The following is a 21,344-nucleotide window of genomic DNA, read 5'->3' on the forward strand; positions in this document are numbered from 1 at the left end:
AATTTTCTGTTTGGATGATCTCTCCATTGGTGTAAGTGAGGTGTTAAAGTCCCCCATTATTATTGTGTTACTGTCGGTTTCCTCTTTTAGAGCTGTTAGCAGTTGCCTTATGTATTGAGGTGCTCCTATGCTGGGTGCATATATATTTATAATTGTTATATCTTCTTGGATTGATCCCTTGGTCATTATGTAGTGTCCTTCCTTGTCTCTTGTAACATTCTTTTTTTTTTTTTTGTGGTATGCGGACCTCTTACTGTTGTGGAGCACAGGCTCCGGACGCGCAGGATCAGCAGCCATGGCTCACAGGCCCAGCCGCTCCGCAGCATGTGGGATCTTCCCAGACCGGAGCACGAACCCGTGTCTCCTGCATTGGTAGGCGGACTCTCAACCACTGCACCACCACGGAAGCCCCTAACATTCTTTATTTTAAAGTCTATTTTATCTGATATGAGTATTGCTACTGCAGCTTTCATTTCTCCGTTGAATCAGAGTGAGATCCTTGCTGGGTGGAGTAATCTTGGTTGTAGGTTCTTCCCTTTCATCACTTTAAGTATATCATGCCACTCCCTCTGGCTTGTAGAGTTTCTGCTGAGGAGAAATTAGCTGTTAACCTTATGGGAGTTCCCTTGTATGTTATTTGTCATTTTTCCCTTGCTGCTTTTAATAATTTTTCTTTGTCTTTCATTTTTGCCAATTTGATTACTATGTGTTTCGGCGTGTTTCTCCTTGGGTTTATCCTGTATGGAACTTGCTGCGCTTCCTGGACCTGGGTGGCTATTTCCTTTCCCATGTTAGGGAAGTTTTTGACTATAATCTCTTCAGATATTTTCTTGGGTCCTTTCTCTCTCTCTTCTCCTTTTGGGACCCCTATAATGCGAATGTTGTTGCATTTAATGTTGTCCCAGAGGTCTCTTAGGATGTCTTCATTTCTTTTCATTCTGTTTTCTTTATTCTGTTCCACAGCAGTGAATTGCACCATTCTGTCTTCCAGTTCACTTATCTGTTCTTCTGCCTCAGTTATTCTGCTATGATTCCTTCTAGTGTATTTTTCATTTCAGTATTGTATTGTTCATCTGTGTTTGTTTGTTCTTTAATTCTTCTAGATCTTTGTTAAACATTTCTTGCATCTTTTCGACCTTTGCCTCCATTCTTTTTCCGAGGTCCTGGATCATCTTCACTATCATTATTCTGAATTCTTTTTCTGGAAGCTTGCCTATCTCCATTTCATTTAGTTGTTTTTCTGAGGTTTTATCTTCTTCCTTCATCTGGTACATAGCCCCTCTGCCTTTTCATCTTGTCTAACTTTCTGTGAAGGTGTCAAGGTTTGAACTTTAAACATTCGTCTCGTTTTAGTGTAAAGTGTTTTGTTTACCAAGAAGTTAAGTAGACTTCCTTATTATCTGCAAAGCAAGTTAATTTAGACGGGAAGTATCAAAGCATATGAGTCCTTGTTAAATAATAGTTTCCATTGCTGGTCTTTTCTGTACCTTCCACAATACCTTGTATAGTACTTTCCACATAATTGGTATTCATTAATATTTGTTTTGCAGCTGAGTTGGCATGTCATGTGCATTTAGAGTTAGAAGGAATCTTAGATTACTTAATCTAACCTCTAGTTTGAATCTGGACAGCAACTGACAGATGATCCTGTTTGGAAGCTCTCAGAGAGTTCTCAGTTATTTTGACTACTTTTATCGAAGTTCTGTTCTTTGAGGGCATTACAGACTAGTCTTTTTTTTAACATGATGTGTTTTAAGTATTTGGGCAGTACCTGGTATTTTGACATTTACTACATGATACATTCTGTGCTAAACATTTCTTCAAACTAAAAGAATGAAAATTTTTGTTAAGCATTATGAATTGCATTTGGTAGCCTTCAAATCTACAATACCACGGTCTATCTACAGTTAGTCAAATCCAACAGCAATTCATTTTTTTTTTTTTGCGGTACGTGGGCCTCTCACTGTTGTGGTCTCTCGTGTTGCGGAGCACAGGCTCCGGATGCACAGGCTCAGCGGCCGTGGCTCATGGGCCTAGCCGCTCCGCGGCACGTGGGACCCTCCCGGAGGACCAGGGCATGAACCCGCATCCCCTGCATCGGCAGGCGGACTCTCAACCATTGTGCCACCAGGGAAGCCCCAATCTTTATTTTAGTAGAACTTTTATTTTGTGATTATCTCATTCTAATCAATTATTTTATCCTTCATTATTTACTAAAAATTATAGAATATCATCTAGTTCTGTATTTCAGATAGGAGCCTTGTATCTTACTAAAAACTGATTAAAATAGTAATGAAATACATTACTAGATCCTTTTAAGGGATATTTCATATTATCCATCATTTTATTTTTAATAAGAGCCTATAATCCCTTAAAAAAAAAAAAGAGCCTATAATCATTGTAAATTATGTGATTAGTCTCTTTATTTTTTCCCATATCAAGTGTAGAGTCTGTAAAACAGTGATTTTCATTCTGGATATTTTGAAACTGCCATTGCTTTGATTTAGTTTGGGTTAAAATATTTAACATATCTTGAAATTTTAATTTATATTACTGTAAAGTCTGAGATTTTCAGTTTACTTGTTTTTAAAAATGCTCGTAATTTCTTTTTCTGCTGTTTCCTCATTCTTGGAGTCTTTCTTATTTATTTATTTATTTATTTTTGGAGTTCTTATTTTATCTATGTAATTGGTACTTTTATAGAAGGTATAGGATTTGGAAAACTCTCCTTTGTTTTCTCTAACACTATTCTTTTTGTAGTTTTCTTCCTATTTTTTTAAATATCTTCCCTTTCACTTCCTTCTCTGCCAGTCATTATTTAAATGTTTGCTTTCCCCAGGATTCTCTCCCCAATTACATCCTATTTTTCTTTGACGACCGTAGCTACTCAAACAAGTTGCTTTTGCTATCATTTATATGCTTTTGGTTCTTAAATTTATATTTCTAGTCTAGATCACTTGCCTACTACAGGATGTCCCACTTTCAGGTTTGTAACCTCAAGTTTAACATGTGCAAAATAAAATTTATTCTCTTTTTGATACTTCCTCCTACCCCCAAATTTGTCTTCCTCTGTTCCTTATTGGACACCACCATCCAACCACTTGTCCAAACTACCCTGTCTGTTCCTTTTGACTCCTCCCTCTTTATACCTTCTAAGTTCAGTTGGTCTCCAAGTCGGCTTCCTACAAGTTTGTCTAGCCATTTCTCTCATATTGCAGAACTTCATGTTTGTTTGCAAATTAAAACTACACTCTTGTTCTTAACATGTGGCTCTCTCCACCTAGAATGATAATCCTCCCCTCTTTGCTGAATTCCCACTTCTTCTTCAAGACTTAGTTTAGTTATTACTTCTTGCAGGAAGGTTAGGGCTGCACTGCTGTTCTCCTATAGCAATCTCTTCTGTCATAGCTGTTGTCACATAGAGTTATAATTCTCTTTGTATGTGATTATGTTCTCTTATCAGACTATGAGCTCCTGAAGGCCAAGGACTTCGACCTGTATTTGTCTTCCCTGCATTTAGCCTAGTGCCTGGGGCATGGCAGGTCTCATGAAAACCTTGCTAAAAGAATTAATGTGATTGTGTATGTGTTTTTTCCAATTAGATATATCTGTTGATTTTAAGACTGTAGCAGTTGCACCCTTGTTCCCCTCTGAATTTGGAACCAATTGAGAGAAATATAAATATCAGACTGATAAAAGTCAAAATATGAGCTTTATTGCTAGTAAAGCCGGGTCAGAAAATATGGTTTGACTTTTGTCTATCATCAGGCTTCCCACTTACTTTCCAGCCAAATCTAGACTTTCCAGCGATGTGTCTAAGGGACATTCCAGGTTGGCAGAGCAAATGCACTTACCAGCCTTCTGCAAGGAGGACACTCTGAGTTAGACTTCTGGGTAACCCCCTAGTGGCCACGTAGAGACAGCCTTCCAGGACCAAATATACTGATCACGTAGAGGCAGAAAGAGTGACTTGCAGAATGCAGATTTGAGAGTGCACTGTTCATTCATTCAACAAACAAATATGCACTCTCTCTATGTGCTGGGCATTGCATAAGTGCTAAGGATACATATCCGGAGCTTATGTTTCAAGGCACGCTCAGTTCCTTTGTCCAGACTCACCAGTAAAATAAGTCACCCTTCCTCCTTATAATAGAAATTTTCTCTAGGAAAGGTAGGTCGGGAGAATAGAAAAATTTTCCAAGCTGTGTAGCTCATTCTTTAGCTATTGCATGTAAAATAAATTCCAAGGACTGATCATTTTAAGGATAAAGTGGCATGAAATACAGAGAAGCATACCAGAGCAGTGTTTTAGGAAAAGGGGAAATTTCAAAGTTGTGGTCATATTTTGGAAAATCATGTGCGACGTCTGACCATGATAATTTGTTTTCCTTTGCTCCAGTACTTGATTTAGGATTTTAAAGGCCATTTAGTGCCTCACCCTGATTTACCTCCAGCATGGGTCTGCCAAGTATTCACTTAACGTAAGTTACTTAGAAAATCTAGTCCACAGGGAGGTATGGTGGTGGCATCTCACAGTGATGGGGAAGTTCTAGAGACCTCAGCCACGAATACCAGTGCACTGTTGGCAGTGAAGTTCTATCAGGTCAGTATCTTCTGTGACGTTGTTTCCAAATGCCCTAGCATTTATCGTCTCTGTCATTCATTTGGTCTCATAAATGGTGCTTTATATGATTCATTTATTATAATGTATTAGATGAACTTAAGATGCCGCCGGTATTATAATTTTTTATCCATTGCGTAAATTAGATAGTAAGTACAATGTCCTGCGTACCTCAAGTACACAATAAGAAAAAATCATATACGTAGTTCTTTAAATCATTATGCAAGGGGAGTGGTTCTTGAGAACTTGAATGGTCATAGTAGGAAGCGGGGGTTATTTCTAGAAATAGGAATTCTGGTATCCCATCTCTAGAGACTGACTCAGAAGGTCCTGGCTGGGACCAGGGAGTGTTCAGTTAAAAACATATATTCCAGGAGACTCTTTTTCAGATGGCTCATAGAACCCTAAGGAAAGCATTGTACTATGGAAACACAGTTTACTTAGGTAGGATTTCTTATGAGGTAACCTTTTATCAAAAGAGAGTAATAAACACATTCACATCATAAAAGCAGAAGAGTTGAGAGTGTTGTTTTAGTTAGGGAAGTTGAGGGTGTTCTAACTGTTCCCTAGAGATAACGTTTGTGTTAAGAGTGTGGTAGAAAAATCAGCATAATTCGATGTATATAATTCTACCTGGAGATTGAGGGTGAATTTGGTTACTTGCCATTATGGTTTTGTTTGCATCTGCCTTTTGTTTTTAGTAAAGGAATACTCATCTTGTTCTCTGTAGTATTGATTTCTTACCATTTTGTTAGTATTTTTTGTTGTTGCTTGATATTTAAAAAAAATTTTTAACATCCTTATTGGAGTATAATTGTTTTACAATGGTGTGTTAGTTTCCGCTGTATAACAAAGTGAATCAGCTATACATATACACATATCCCCATATCCCCTCCCTCTTGCGTCTCCCTCCCACCCTCCCTATCCCACCCCTCTAGGTGGTCACAGAGCACCAAGCTGATCTCCCTGTGCTATGCGGCTGCTTCCCGCTAGCTATCTGTTTTACATTTGGTAGTGTGTATATGTCCATGCCACTCTCTCACTTTGTCCCAGCTTACCCTTCCCCATCCCTGTGTCCTCAAGTCCATTTTGTACGTCTGCATCTTTATTCCTGTCCTGCCCCGAGGAAGAGAAAAACAGATACCGTATGCTAACACATATATGGAATCTAAAAAATAACGAAAAACAAAAAACAGTTGTGTTATATTTTAAAGGTCTTCATGTTAGGAACCAGTTTTGTGACTTATTCACACATCCCATCACAGTCCCTAGCTTCGTACCTTGACTGTAGTAGGCATTTGATAGAACATTAATTACAGATGTGCAGGGAATTTACTAGTTAATAACAAAAATTATTACATCATTTGATATATTATGATTGTAGTTATTATATACCAGCAAAATTAAAGCCAAGTAAACTCTTAAGTTATTATTATTTTTTTAAACCAATGTTCTATGTTTCTTTTTTTTTTTTTTCCTTACCTTTTTCTTTATCTTCCTTGGCTGGATTGTTGTTGCTTTTCCTCATTTTGTAGCTGTAACTGAAAACTTATCTACTTTGTTTGATGCCTTTAGACATGTCCCAATACTCCCTCTAAGAGAATAAGGATAATCCTAGGTCCTAGGTTGCCTGTGACTGCCAAGATTTATATCACTGGTCCTGGCATAATTATTAATAGCATCCTCACGTCACTCTAGAGATGCTAAATTACTAAGCATCCCTGGGCCTCAGAACCATCTGAATCAGTGATTTGCAAATGGAGTTCTTGCCTTTACTTAATCCATAGAGGTCCTTCTGAGGCTCTGCAAGTTTGTCTTTGCTGTGTTAATGTTAGTGGCTCTTTCTGTATTTTGATTTCTAATGTGAGGATTCCTAGACCCTGAAGTTTTGTTGTCCTCTAACAAGTAGCACTAATAGCATCTTTATTGAGAATTTTTGTGTTTTTTAAATGTGGAATTTTTAACTTATTTTTGAACCATACAATAGAAGGTTTTGGCTGTCTCAAGAAAATTTTGCCCTTTCAAAATGGATTCTAAATGGGTGAGAGAGAATTCTTGGGCCATTAGCTTATGTCTAGGCGTTGATATAAGAAAAACAATGTTCAAGAACACATAAAAAAGCAATATTCCATGGTGTTTCATGAACATTTGTTCACGTTAAGGGTTCTTTACAAGAAGTTCTAACTAAAGGGAAAGTTGTAAGTTCAGTTTCTTTTGTTGTTCTTCATAGTAAAGGAATTTAGATATACACTGATCTCAGTTTTTGTTTATCTTTGAAGAACACGTTTCCTTCTTAATGTAGGATACTCCTGTACTCTTTGGCTAGCTTTGTCATATTACATATTTACCAAGATTTGCTCTGAGAAGTGGAAAGTAAGTTTTTGTACAAAGCTCCAAAGATTGGTTTGTTGAAATATACTACAGAGATGGAAACTGTCAGAGCCCTCAGTTACTTTGCCAACTGTTTCCCTAGCTGGGTATTAAATCTCCTTTTGAAGATAAAGGGTTTTTTGTCCGCTAGAGTTTTTGTTAGACTGTGTTTTAAATAGGACTCTTAAAACACATTTGTGCTTTAGTATTTTACCTTCTCAGTTACGTGACAAATTTTACATACTCTGATTTGCCTTATGCCCTTCTTCCTTTATCTTAATCATAATCCTTACATTTATCTTTGAACATTACATAATTCTCTCTTCCCCCCAAACATATTAATTGTGCAAAATAATTATCGATATAATAGTACCATGGTGTGGATTCAAGAGGAAAGTTCACATGCTTTTTTAAACAATTACATCTGGAGAAAATGTGATTCCTTTTGTAATTCTTAACAGTTCTACTGACATTATCATAGAGGACCTTTAGTCAGTATTTCACCTATTAAACAAAAAAGGGAATCACATACTATTTCAGTTTTCAGTTCTGCCTCATCTAATTTCTTACCTCCGGAGATGGGGACACCGGAGCGCTGTGTACTTCCTTCCAAGACCACCCCTGAGTGCACTTGAAGAAGGTCTGTGGCACGCAGCGTCTGGTCATATGGTCTTAGAAGTAGGGATGAACCATACATGATGTCCTAATGGTGGTGGGGACAGAGCTGTGAGTACTTTTTTTTTTCCTGTTGTAGCTCTGGTTTCTGTGTCATCCAGTGGATCCTTTCTTATTTGTTTTGCAAACTAAGCCAACATCAGATGAAATGAATAGAGAATTGTATTTCCTTATTTTAATGTTTGTGGTATTTTTTTTTTCATATGAGGATTCCAAAAGGTTTTCAAATGCAATCTTGCAGGATTAGATTTTCTAAAAGCCATGATTATTCTGTATTTTATTGCTCTTGTCCTTGTGTAACTCTACTGAGTAATATTTATTTTTTTCAGTTAAGTATGATAGTATACTGTAAAGTCTATGTATAAATCTGTAAATTGACTGTAAGTAGGACAATGCCTAATATATTTTTTTCCTTTAAAATTGTGATAGTGGGGGAAAAATGTGTTGAGTACAGACTGATCACTAGTTGATGCAACAAAATGCTGTTTTTTCCCTACAGAGAGTATCTCAGAGTAGTTTTTTGTTTTGTTTTGTTTTTTGTTTTTTTTTCGTTATGCAGGCCTCTCACTGTCGTGGCTTCTCCCGTTGCGGGGCACAGGCTCCGGACGCGCAGGCTCAGCGGCCATGGCTCACGGGCCCAGCCGCTCCGCGGCATGTGGGATCTTCCCGGACCGGGGCACGAACCCGTGTCCCCTGCATCGGCAGGCGGACTCTCAACCACTGCGCCACCAGGGAAGCCCTCAGAGTAGTTTTGTGAAGTGGGCAGAGTTTTGTCTATGTTATGCCTTTTGTAGAGGCAAGTATTGCAATGCAGTGGAAAGACCATCTTTTAAAAAAGAGTTGGAACTTTAATTCCATTTACTGCCTTTGTTGTCCTCTTTTCCATGAAGTTTATGTGCCTGGGAATAAAGAACAAGTAGTGAAATTGAGAATGAAAGGAGAGAACGTATAGAATTACATGCGGAAAGAATCATGTAATAAAATACTCCTCTAATGGATTAGAATCCTTTCAAAAGGAACACTTTCCTAAAGATAAGACTATTTTGTTCCCATTTTACTTTGACCCCTGTCTAATTAGTCACCAAACCCTTTTGATACTTCCTTTGTGCCGCCTTCCATGTGCCTTCCTTTCTAAGCTCTGGGTCATTAGAAAACGCCTTTTGGGTTTTCCATGCAGCGTCCTCCACAGTGAAACTTGCACTGTTCCATCTGCCTGTCATTGTCCTCCATTGTCTTCAGTGTATCCTTATAGTTCAGTCTACTTGTTCTTCAGGGGGAGCCCTCAGCTCAAATCCTATGTCCTTCACAAAACCTCCCTTCATTTGACCTGGGAGTGCTTTCTCTCTTCTCTCAACTTCTGTGGCCCTATGGCCATGTGGTCCATTTGACATTAAATGTCCCTTGTCCTCCAGTGTTGTCCAAATCTTGTTTTAAATTTCAATTTTTAAACCTTTGTCTTTTCAAGTAGATAGTTACCTTTTTGATCCTCTGTGGCTCTTAACACAGTACCTTGTGCATGTGTTGAAGTGCAGGAATAACACCCGTATTACAGACTTTATATATGGTGTCTATATGTGTGTGTATGGTATATGTAAATCTACATGTTAAGTGTTCAGTACTTGGGAGGGGTATGTGTGAGTGGGACTGTAATATTACTAAATCTTTTAATTGTATGAAGTGAATGTCTTGTTCTGACACTAACTGAATGAATAACTTGACTTTTAATTTTAACCTTGAAGAGAATATATGTGATGCAGACTTTTTTTTTTTTGTGGTACGCGGGCCTCTCACTGTTGTGGCCTCTCCCGTTGCGGAGCACAGGCTCCGGACGCACAGGCTCAGCAGCCATGGCTCACGGGCCCAGCCGCTCCGTGGCACGTGGGATCTTCCCAGACCAGGGCACGAACCCATGTCCCCTGCATCGGCAGGCGGACTCTCAACCACTTCGCCACCAGGGAAGCCCTGATGCAGACTCTAAAAGGGCTTTGGATACCATAGGGCTCGAGGTATTGAAGTAGTGAATTTTTTAAATCTTTGGATACCATAGGGCTTGAGGTATTGAAGTAGTGAATTTTTTAAATCTTCTAATAGAAAAACACGCTGTCTCTTTTCACCTTGATTACTGATAGCTTCCACTAGGCCTAGAAATAAAGCATGAATTGTTTAGAGTGATTCATGTGACACTGTCAGCTGTGCGCTGGAGAACTTACATTGTTCTGGCATTTATTTAGTATTTTGTGGTGGACGGTGTACTTTATCATTTTGATTTTTACAGCACATATCAACAGATATTAAATTCATTTTGTTTACCAGTGAACTTTGGGTCCAAATTCATTTAGTGAAGGAATATTTTTTGTGAATGTCTGATATATTCCAGACACACACAACAATGAACAAAACATGGGCTTTATGTTGGAGTGACTCATTTTCATGGGGGAAAGACAGACATGTGTATAAGTACAATAATTTGTTATAGATACAATGATAGAAATAGCATAAAGACCAAAATCCAGTAATCATAGCCATTCCCATTGGAAAGTATGACACTTAGTAAGCCCTAAATATGCCAGAGAATTCCTAATGCATTACATGTTAGAATTAACAGAGATAATATAATTGTTTTGTAGAAGTTATAGATACTGTTAATTTCTCCTTTAATAGATGATGAGACAAACCTAATTCAAAGTCATACAGTTGGTTCCCATCATAAGATCTAAACATTCTTCAACTTCATTATTTTTGTTTTAGAGGATAGCTTTTTCCCAAGTACCCAGTGCCATGATGGTGTTTAATAATAGACATTAATAGTTTAATTATTAATACTTTAATACTGGAGATATTACTATTTCCAGTTAGATTTAAATTATCATTGGTAATATAGTTAGTTGAAAGCATAAGTAACTTATTTTAAAAGGGGTCTTAATTAATTATCCAAACCCCCAGACTTACAAAGCTGCATAGGAAAGCAAATGTCATCACAAACTAGGAGTCCTCACTGGTGGACCAACCACTTAGATTATTGGCCCCATTAAGCAGAATTCTCCCAGCATCCCTGTATGCCTATGTATCCGATCCATGGCTTCTGTCAGCTCAGACATGAGGTTTTCTGTGCAGCTACTCAAGTCCTTCTGTGAATGCCTGTTGGATCAGGACGGGTTGGAAATTATTTCTGACACCTCACCATGAAGGAAGGAGGACGATAGAGGTCGATACATTTCACTCCTGCCTGAGGCGAGGACTAGGAGACGCTGGTGAATCCACATGGTGTCTTGGGTGTCTTTAAAGAAGAAATGGTTAATTTAGGAGAGCAGAATTTACCAAAAAAAAAATTTTTTTCCAAAAGGTTTTGGATATATATATATATATATATATATATATATATATATATATATAATGTTTTTAAAGTGGCTTCTATATTCCAGGCAATTTTTTATATTGATTTAGTACTCCTAACCCTGAGAGATGGGTAGGATATTTCTGTTTCCTCACTAAGGCTCAGAGAGCATTATTGAACAGGTTGCCCCATGAGCCTGTGTGCACACCATGTAATATGCAGCTTGGCACTTTTTTTTGGGTCATAATTTTTCTTTCCAGCTATGCCCCAGTTCCATTTTCCCATAGTTCACTTACCTACTTGAGACTTCCTGTTTCTCCTCCTGCTATATCATACGTAGGGTTCTAAATTCCATATGCTGCAGGAGGAGAATGGTGAATTACCTTGTCCTTTATGTGTTAGAATTAAATTTAAAGGAAGAATTCATATTGCTTAGACCTGCCAGTTGCTTGAGGCTTTCTTGTGATATGCTTAGCCCCTTTTTCCTTTGGACAAGACGAGGTTGGGAAGCAGTTGAAAACTGAGAAGTTTGTTGGAAGGGATCAGAAGCTAGGATGAGGAGGAATTAAAGGAATGCTTTAAGAAAACAATGTAAGTTTATTTTCTTATTCAAACTATATGAAAATCTATAGTTAGTAAACTAGCAATACAATACTTTAATAGTATCTTGTTTAAGCTGTTTGGCCTTGTCAGCAGAATTTGATAGGGATATTATCAAGTTCTCCATAGCTTTATATTTGATGTCAACACGTTAGCTAAGTTACAGTGTATTAGAACCTTCTGTTAATTAATTACAAGTAAAGTGAACTAGGCGCTTCCTGCACAGTAGGTAAAAGGATCTAAGCAGGAAGATCAGCTAGAAAATCGTCTCCTACAACATGAAGGACTATGTTCAGGTACCTGCAGCTGAACTCGAAAAGCCTTATGAACTGACTTCAGCAAGGGAGTCACCCACATTTCTGTGCCTCAGTAGGTCCAATGATTTTATTTTACTTGTTCTTGTGGTGTTTATAAGTACAGCATTGTCTTATTTAAAATAGAGTTCTTTCTTTTGTGATTACTGTTACCACTCACTTTCACCTTGTATTACCTTCAGTATGTTACCATTTTATAGAAACCTGAGTAAATTGAAGCTTTCAAATCTAGTTTCATCTGTCTTCTCTATAGTTGGTAAGTTTTCATGCATAGTAAGTGGTCAAGAAGTTGTTTTTGTTTTGTTTCGTTTTGAACCTCCTGGAGAAGCTCACTGTGATTGTTCATTTCCCTCCATTGGCAGTGCATTCCTCATCTGTTAGCCAGACTCATTCCTGCAGTCATGTTCGTGGGTAATGGTTTGTGGAGAGCTAAAATGTTTAAAGTAATTTAGAAATTGTCTGGTACTTGAATTCAGAGTGGCAGTTACCCTTTAAAGTCATCAGATCTGCTTGGAATCTCAGCTCCTCTCCTTACCGGCTGTATGATATGGGGCAAATGGGCCTCCCTTAGCCTCTGTTTCCTTGTTTATCACACAAGGCTGAAAATAGCACCTCAGAGAGCTGCGGTAGGAACAGATGAACGATGCCGTAAAGTACTTAGTGTGGAGTGCTGCACACGTCACGTTCAGAAAACAGCAGTTACCCCACTGGTGCTCCTCTTGTTATTGAAGGCTTGCTGTGAACCACACGTAAAATTTGTTGGATTTTTAGATGATTAATTCTCAGCAAAGGTTTTCATGTTGTTGGCAATACTATCTCAAGGGCCCTCAAGCACCTCTGCTTACCCCGATTATAAGTACTTACAGCGTTACTAGTAATAACTACCATTTTATTGAATGCTTACTGTGTATTACACCCTTAATAAGAACTTTACATATAGTTTTATTTCATTTTCCCAATAAATATGAAGAAGGCGTTATTACACCCATTTAACTGGTAAGGAAATGTAGGTAAAATAAGAGAAGGTAACGTGCCTTCCTAGGTGGACAGTGAGAGACCTTGGGTTCACCACGGTCTGTGTGACCCCAGAGCCCCTGCCCTTTAACCCCATGCTACCTGTGTCTTTTTACTCATCTGTCTCTTCCAGTACACCTAAGCTTCCTGAAAGTGGGAACTGGATATTATGTGTATTTCAAGTCCCCATTTTTTGGAAGCCTCTTTAAACTAAAAGCAGTGTATAATATCAGAAAGTGTCAATGTGAGACCTTATTAAGAGTTCTTTCTTACCTATTGAAAATTACATAATTTACCATTCTGACAGGAAACTTGAAGCTTTGGGACTTGTTTTTCAGTTCCATTCTCTCTTTGCCATAATAGCAATTTGAATTTACTATATTTGGCCTTGTGTTAGTGATAGCAAAGTATTCATCCTAATCTTCTTATCAGGTTATAAGCTTCTTTCATCATTGCAGTTTCTAGCTCAGTGCCCTATATAAGTTAATCACTTGATACATATTTGATTTTAATTTATTTCAGTGTATTAATATTCATCTGAAGTATTTTTATATTAGGTATAGTTGACACAGAGATATGACTTTTGCTTACTTGGCTTTTACCCTTGTTTTTCTTTCTAGTAATCTAGCCTGTGTTTTGCTTTTGGACTTTAAAAAGAGTTCAGGTATTTTGGTGTTAGTCTGAAAAAAATTCCCTAATGGACTCTTTGGAATATTTTCTTCTATTAAAGTAGAAAACATCCTGAACAATGTATAACATTTTACATTATCAGCATGTAGTGCCTATGTATATATTGCTGAATTATCCACTATTTTTTTTTAATAACAAGTTTATGAACTTCTCAAGGGCAGGGATCTTGTCTCTTATACTTTCTTGTATCTGTGGCATCTAGCCACAGATGGTGGCTAGGGACATAGCAGGTGCAGATGAAATATTTGGATGTTGATTGATTTGACCACTAATATCTCTGGATTTGTGGAAAGAGCATGAGTTTAGAGTTAGACATTGGATTCTCACCCAGCCATTGATGTTGAGTAAGTTACTTGGTCAGTTCTGCTACAGTTTCCACTCTTGTAAAGTAGTAGTGATAATAATACCTAACAGATTTGCTGGAAATGTTAAATAATGTATGCACACTGCTTTATGGTAACTAAAGATGCTGTACATGTCTTAATTCTGTCTTGTTTTTATCAATATAATGGCTCCATTCTATGACAAATCTGGACTCAGTCTTACATGTTTTGGCCTGTTGGGCACTTAACTTGACGTTGTATATGACTGCATGCATGAGTCATGTATACTTCATGAGCAGAGTGAGGTCTGGAGAAGTTGTCTGTTGAATAACATTACTCAATAAGATAATAGAAGTCTGCTTAAGTCTGCGTTCTCTTAACTTCTAGCTTAAGTGTTCTCTCATACCATATTTTGGTTTCTAAATACATACAAGTGCACACTTACACACAGACACACATACCCCAGTTTCATAAATCATGGGAAGAATTTTATAATGGCTCAAGACCAACATTCCCGTGAAGTTATTAGTTTGTAGGACAAGAAAATGGATCCCTCCTAGTTACATAGCTCTTTCCAGAGAGTTGATGTGCCTTACCCAAGGTCATGTAGCCATTTAAGTGAAACAATTGGAATGAACCCAGGTCTTCTAATCCAAATCCTTGACTCTTTCCAAGATGCCAACAACTGAAAATGTATAGAGCAGCCTTTGAGCATTTTTTGAAATTCCTGGACTTTCCCTTGATGTTGATTCTCCCTCTTGTGGTTCCTTTGTATGATGCATCATATAGATACAGGTGTTAACTGTTTTCACCAGCTACACTAGGAGCGAACTGCCATTTTAAGACCGTTGTAGCTGGAGCTGAGTGGATTGGGCTGGGCAGAAAAAGTGGGGGTGAGGGAGGTAGAGGTAGGGGTAGGGGCTGCAGAGAGTAGTAGGAAATGAGACCAGAAGGGAGGCAAGGTGGGGTACCAGTTGTGTATATGCTTTATAGGATGAATGGGGCAGGTTTTACGTGAATGTGCATGCATGTGTGTACACACACACATGCCCCAAAACAGTTTGAACAGTTTGGTTTGAAACTTTGGAGTAATTAATTAGCATGTTCATTTTGACCTGGTGTCTTTGGGGAGGGGAGGAGAAATTTAACTTTTTCACTTCTTAAGTAATTGAATTTGCATGCCTTTTTCTATTTCTGGCTGTTTGTACTTTCCCCCTTTATTTTAAATAACCCATAAATGTTCAGAACTTGAATTTCTAGGTCAGTTTACCATACGATTAATCTCTGTACTTTGTGATTTTATTCTTTTTGAACAGGAGTGTGTTGCTGCTGTTCAGCTTTGCGTCCTCGCTACAAACGCCTGGTGGACAACATATTCCCCGAAGATCCAAAAGTAATTTGATCTACATCTACTGATCCTTCTCTTTGCTGACCCGTCCTTCCCCCCTGCTGACCTCCCTAAAGGTTTCCCTAATTGCATTTCTCTACTTTTACTCCCAAATCTCATCGTGTACACTACTATTTTTATACTACTCTGTTTTTTTTAACCTGTAAATGATCCATGCTTGCTTGTCTGACTTTCAGATTCTTTTCTTAGATTAAAGCATAAATTCAGAATGATGGACGGATGATGTTCTTTAGTCTGTATAGTTCCTAAATTCAAGTAATACTCACTTACCAAAAATTTATGAACTAGTGTCAGATCATTTGTATGAAATGCCAAAAGAACACAACTGTGAATACAGACTTGGTCTTCTGCTCTCACCAAGCTCCTAGACAAGTAAATCGGCAATTACAATATTGTGTGAAACAATATGCTGTGATAGAGAAATAAGTACAGGGTACTGCTGGAGTAGGTAGGAATGATATCTAATCTGGGCTTGGGAGAAGAAAGGCCTGAAGGAAATGAAATCTAGGCGAAGATCCAAAGAATAAATAGGGTTGGTCACACAATTTTCAGAAGAGAATTGAGAAGTAAGGGGAGAATATTCCAGGCAGAGTTTGTTCTCTTTTTACTTAAGTGCTTTTTAATTTTTTATAAAAGTTACTTTATTGTGGAAGATGACTGGTTTCAAAGCAGTTGTCTTTGATTGATTTTGTTTGACACTGTCTTAAAATTTTCCAAGACTCCTTTAGTCTAGTGTTAAATGGATAGGAACGAAAAAGTGTTACATGGGTTTGACTTCCAGAAGTTGCTTTATTTTAAAATGTAGCCAACCCTAGAAACCTTTTGGTTATCTTGATATTAATTTATGAGATACACCTCATTGTTAATCAAATCTGATTTAAATATTCAGCTATTTTTAGGAGGCCTATCAATTAAATATTTTGGCTGCGAGATATCCTGGATAATTTATGGCATATAAATAACTCTAAGATATGGTACCTGCCTTTAAGAAGCTTTCCATCCATTTGACTGATATAAAGCGAAAGCATACTAAATATTAAATCACAATGCATAAATCAGTAAGAAAAATGTTAAGTAAAACAGGTGGTAAAGTTTCTGCCTTTATATCAGGGAGGTATCACATGGGTTGGCAATCTCTGTGAAGCATTCTCAGAAGAAATGTAATTTGCTGAACTCTGAAGGATGTACACCATCTGGAGAAGCAGAGATTAGTCTCTTTGTTGCCGGCAAGAGAAAAATCATGGTAAAGTAAGAGATACATTTGCAAACAAGAGCCTTCAAATGAAGGTGCCTATAGCCTAATTGAAGTGTAATGAGTGATAATTGTACACAGTTCCTGACTGGAAGTTTCAGAAGTATCATTTAATAGACTGAATATTCAGATCATTTCCTTAAGGAATCTGGAACATATGATTACTGAAGATAAGGTGGAGCGCAGATTAGGGAGGAATGTAAATGACAGACAAGGCACCTACTTTATCCCCTGTAACTTACAGGCAGTGAGGGAGCTTTGAATACTTTTGATCATGGGAGTGGTGGCAGGTAAATTAGAGAATGGTTACAGAAAGAATCTTTATTTTTGCCAAGTATTTAGGTAAGATTTACGTAAATAGCAATCTGTAAAATAAGGTTTAAGGAAAAGAAAAGATTTACATGAACCTTGCATACATATGGCAACCATAAACCCAATTGACTACATTTCTTATTTTCAATTTATTAAACGAACAAATCTTGTGGTATATCCAAAACACGTCCAACAGTAGATACCCAGAGTGCAGAGGTCTACATGTCATAGTCTGTGCCTTCAAAGAGTGCTCTAATGAGGGGAACAAATAACCAAACCTTTTCTTATAATGACTAAAATATATTCTGTTCCTTACATACTATATGCAGTTAATTGAGCTGTTTTTCTGTAAAGGAAGGTGTTAGAATAATCCATTGCTTGTGAAAGCATATTTAAATGCTTTTCCTAAATGGGGCATTTATTTAACTTTTTGAAAATTCTACATATCCAGAATGGTGATTAGCTCTTAAGAGGCTATATCCAGGAAGGTTCAGCATAAATATGGATTAATTACCAATCCAAAAAGGGGAAATGTGAAGCAGGCAACACTTAGAAATACAAAAAATAAGCATGAAAATATAAATATAACCTATTTCACTTGTTTTTTTAATTTTTATTTTTAGGATGGCCTCGTTAAAGCTGATATGGAGAAATTGACATTTTATGCTGTATCTGCTCCAGAGAAACTGGATCGAATTGGTTCTTACCTGGCAGAAAGGTTGAGCAGGGATGTTGTCAGACATCGTTCTGGGTAAGGAAACTAAATTGCTGCTAATATAGTATCTTTGGAAAATTCTTCCTAGGCTAAATCATCCTATAAATTATTTTGCCATCTAGTCAGGGAAAGATAACATATGGAGAATAAAACATTGTAATATCATATAAGGAAATGTGTAATACCGAATAGCTAATACTGTAGCTTTTATTACTTTCCTGGTGGTCAGGTTTAAGAATAAACTCATGTTACTTAACAGAGTTGTTTAAGTATCCATTAATTTTTAAGACTTCCCTAATGGAAATAGTAGAAATCGATTCCCTTAGTCTGTCAGCACAGTACTGTAATTTAAAAATCAGTCTCAAAATTGAAAACTATCGGAAATTCTGTTAACGAACTGATTTTTATCACAGCTCCAGTTTTACCTATCAGAGGAGCAATAAAAGAGAGCTATGTTAGGCTTAAGGTTCAGAATACGTAAGCATGCTGATTTGACCTGTGCTAGCTATACATCCACCTATAAATAAAAGTCTACCATCTTAATCCATTCTCTGTGCTTGAGCAGCAGTAACTTTGCAATTTGGTTTATAAATACTTTTCCATATTGTCATTTTATGATACTAGTTTCTTAGAGTATTCCTTTCTCCAAGTGCTATACTGGCTCTCTCTACTTCTGCATTGTTACCATTTAGAGCATTTGATACAAATGTGAGTCTTGATACAAGTAGTTTTTATAGTTGATTGTTCAAGCAAAGTTATCTGAAGTCTGAATTTTAATTTTTAGTACAAGCTTTAAAATCTGATGAATTATATGGTAAAATGTATGATACCTTTCCTTATAATATTGCTGATACTGTTTTATATACTCATATTTACAAATACAAATAAATTGTGTTAGAAATTTAGGCACATTTCTTATAATTACTTCTGGGTTGGATGCAAAGAAATGTGGTTAAAAGCCTGGAAAATGGAGAATATTTGTGTTTGCAAAAAAATTCACATGAAGGTAATGTTAAAGAAGCTCTGGGAGAGTTTTTGGTGAGCAGGAGAAAATGGGATAGTACAGTATAGTTTCTGTATACTTTCCACATGAGGACTATTTTATAATCTCAAGATCATTTGTGTTGTGTGAAGATTAGGATCTCACTTAGAAGCTGCTAAATTTGCCTTTCTGTGTTCTGTGCATTTAAGTAAACTTATTTTAATTATCCCTATGAAAGTGATTAGGAGAATTAAGAGAGCTAGAGATGTGTTGACATTATTTTTCTCTTATATTTAGGTATGTTTTAATTGCTATGGAGGCATTGGACCAACTTCTTATGGCCTGCCATTCTCAAAGCATCAAGCCATTTGTAGAAAGCTTTCTTCATATGGTAGCAAAGCTGCTGGAATCAGGGGAACCAAAGCTTCAAGTTCTTGGAACAAATTCTGTGAGTAAAACTATTCTCTGATTTTAAGTTTAATTAGCATAACTTGGATTAGCTCTTTTTAGAGTGTCTATCTGGTAGAAGCAGATGCTCTGGTCAGGGCATTTGGACAACCAGTACAATGGTAGATGATTAGAACATTTTGTCTCTAGCTTTTATTGTCGCTGCTTTTGAAATCTGGGATGTTAACCAATCATAAGGAACAACAGAAACTCAGTTGGCCATAAATGGAAGGCCTTTCTTTTCCCCCCAGGCCTTCTTACACTACTTCTGAACTATTTCTGCTAACAGCATTCATTTTCTTTTATCCGGAACCATAGTTTGTTAAACATGTGTGGGGTTGGGGAAGGCATATCTAATAAAGAAAATAAAATACAGTGATAACCTTTTTCCTCTTGTCTTTAGTTTCATTGTATAACCTTCAGTCTTTCAGTTCCAACTTCATCTCTGAGGAAGCTTTCAGGCATTCAACCAATCTATATGTTCCCATCCAGATTTTTATCAACAAATAACAGAGTCATATACTACCTGCTATTGTTTATAGATAACTGTTTTGTGGTTAGGAAGTGTAGGGGGTGACTGACAGCATGGATTCTAGGGTTTGACTGCCTTTCTTTGAATTATGCCTGTGACACTTCCTAGCTGTGTATCTTGGGCAAGTTATTTAACCTCTCCTTGCCTTAGTTTTTCATCTGTGAAATGAGGATAATAATAGGACCGATCTTGGTACTCCTGTTGTGTGATATGAGTTAATACAAATAAAGTTCTTAGAGCAGTGTTTGGCACTGTTAGTTATTGTTGGTAGTAATATAATGTTTTTCTTTTTTTGAAGCAAGAGTATGTAAATAAAATCCTCATTAAAAAGCCCTTAATATGATTTTGTCCATTTGTTTCAGAGGGAAAATATTGGCTATTTCCAAGTGCAGTTAGGTGGTGTGACAGGCTCCATTTCTGGTAACATAGCTACTTATGCTTCTCCTATTTCCTTTACATTTAGGTGAGGAAAGTTTAGGGGAAATTTTTAAAAAATTTTTATTGAAGTATAGTTGATTTACAATGTTGTGTTAATTTCTGCTGTACAGCAAAGGACTGAGTTATAGATACATACATATATATATATATATATATATATATGTTCTTTTTCATATTCTTTTCCGTTACGGTTTATCACAGGATATTGAATATAGTTCCCTGTGCTATACAGTAGGACCTTGTTGTTTATCCATCCTATATATTAGGGGAAGTGTTTTAATGGTTGTGGGGGAAGGAGTTTCAGTGTAAATCTCCAGACGTTTCTTTACTTCAAGCCAGCAATGCCATTAGAATTCCTTTAATGACTCATTTGGGAAAAAGACAAAATTCTCCAGTTGCCTACTTTGACTTGAATGAATTGTATTAAATGAAATGCTGTATTATCTTGACCAACATTATTTATATAGTATTCCCTGGAAGCCTGATTTTAATTTCTTAGTGGTGCTAAGCTGTCAAACATGACTGGTACTGATTTAGTCCCTCTGTATTTATTAGTGGTCTTTGTACATTTTATTTTAATTTGTTGACATTTGCCACTTTGTGCTGATGCTGACTCAGTGTAACAGTACGGGATTTATTCAGGTTCTCCTTTGTTTTAGAAATTGTGCTAGGTACTTTGTATTTTTACCCTTTTTTAAAATTGTGAGCTATTTCAAATATAGAAAAGTATAGAGAATAATATAGCATACCCGCATAAACACAGATTCAGGCAAGAAAATTGTTAAGTAGTTAATATATCAATAAATGATAATACATAATTATTGTTATAAATAATAATACATAATAGCAATAAATGTTAACACTGCAACATTGGTTCATGTTTTTTAAAAGAAATAATATAGTGTATGTTAGATACTTCATATACATTATATCATTTGATTCTCACAAAAACCCTTCAAGCTTAGAAGTATTATTCCCATTTTATAGATGAGGAATTGAAGCTAAATAACATGTCCAAAGACATAGTGAAATAATAGTGTTGTATAACAGGAATTCAGCGCTAGGCCTTTCCTACTCCAAAGCTTGTGTTATATAAATACACTGTCATTTTTGTGGATTAAAATCTAGGAAAAGCAGAGGTTACTTTCCTTTTTTTCTTCCTCTTGTATTCAATTGATCCATCTCACTTTTCTGAAGCCTACTGCTAATCTTAACCTTTTCTTTAACTATTGTTGACAGTTGTCCATAGGGCCCAGTCGTTTAAACCATTCACTACACTAAAGCAGTGATTCTCAACCAGGGACAGTTCTCCCCCCT

At 36.8% G+C, this 21,344-nt stretch overlaps 1 protein-coding gene across 3 annotated transcripts in view; it reads left to right on the plus strand.

Annotated features, from left to right (window-relative positions):
* The first annotated feature begins 15,262 nt into the window (after positions 1-15,262).
* The window catches only part of EFR3A (EFR3 homolog A), a 59,320-nt gene continuing 53,238 nt past the window's right edge, over positions 15,263-21,344 (plus strand). For 2 of the 3 annotated variants that reach the window (XM_065895086.1, XM_065895083.1), the window contains exons 1-3: positions 15,266-15,334; positions 17,537-17,664; positions 18,908-19,058. In XM_065895086.1, coding sequence (XP_065751158.1) covers positions 17,558-17,664; positions 18,908-19,058 — 258 coding nt within the window. In that variant the 5' untranslated portion in view covers positions 15,266-15,334; positions 17,537-17,557. Of the gene's footprint in view, positions 15,335-17,536; positions 17,665-18,907; positions 19,059-21,344 lie in introns of all 3 variants that reach the window. The other variant, XM_065895084.1, reaches the window with a different exon arrangement.

This window comes from Phocoena phocoena, chromosome 17 (assembly GCF_963924675.1).
Source record: "Phocoena phocoena chromosome 17, mPhoPho1.1, whole genome shotgun sequence".
In the NCBI taxonomy this organism is placed as follows: Eukaryota; Metazoa; Chordata; class Mammalia; order Artiodactyla; family Phocoenidae; genus Phocoena; species Phocoena phocoena.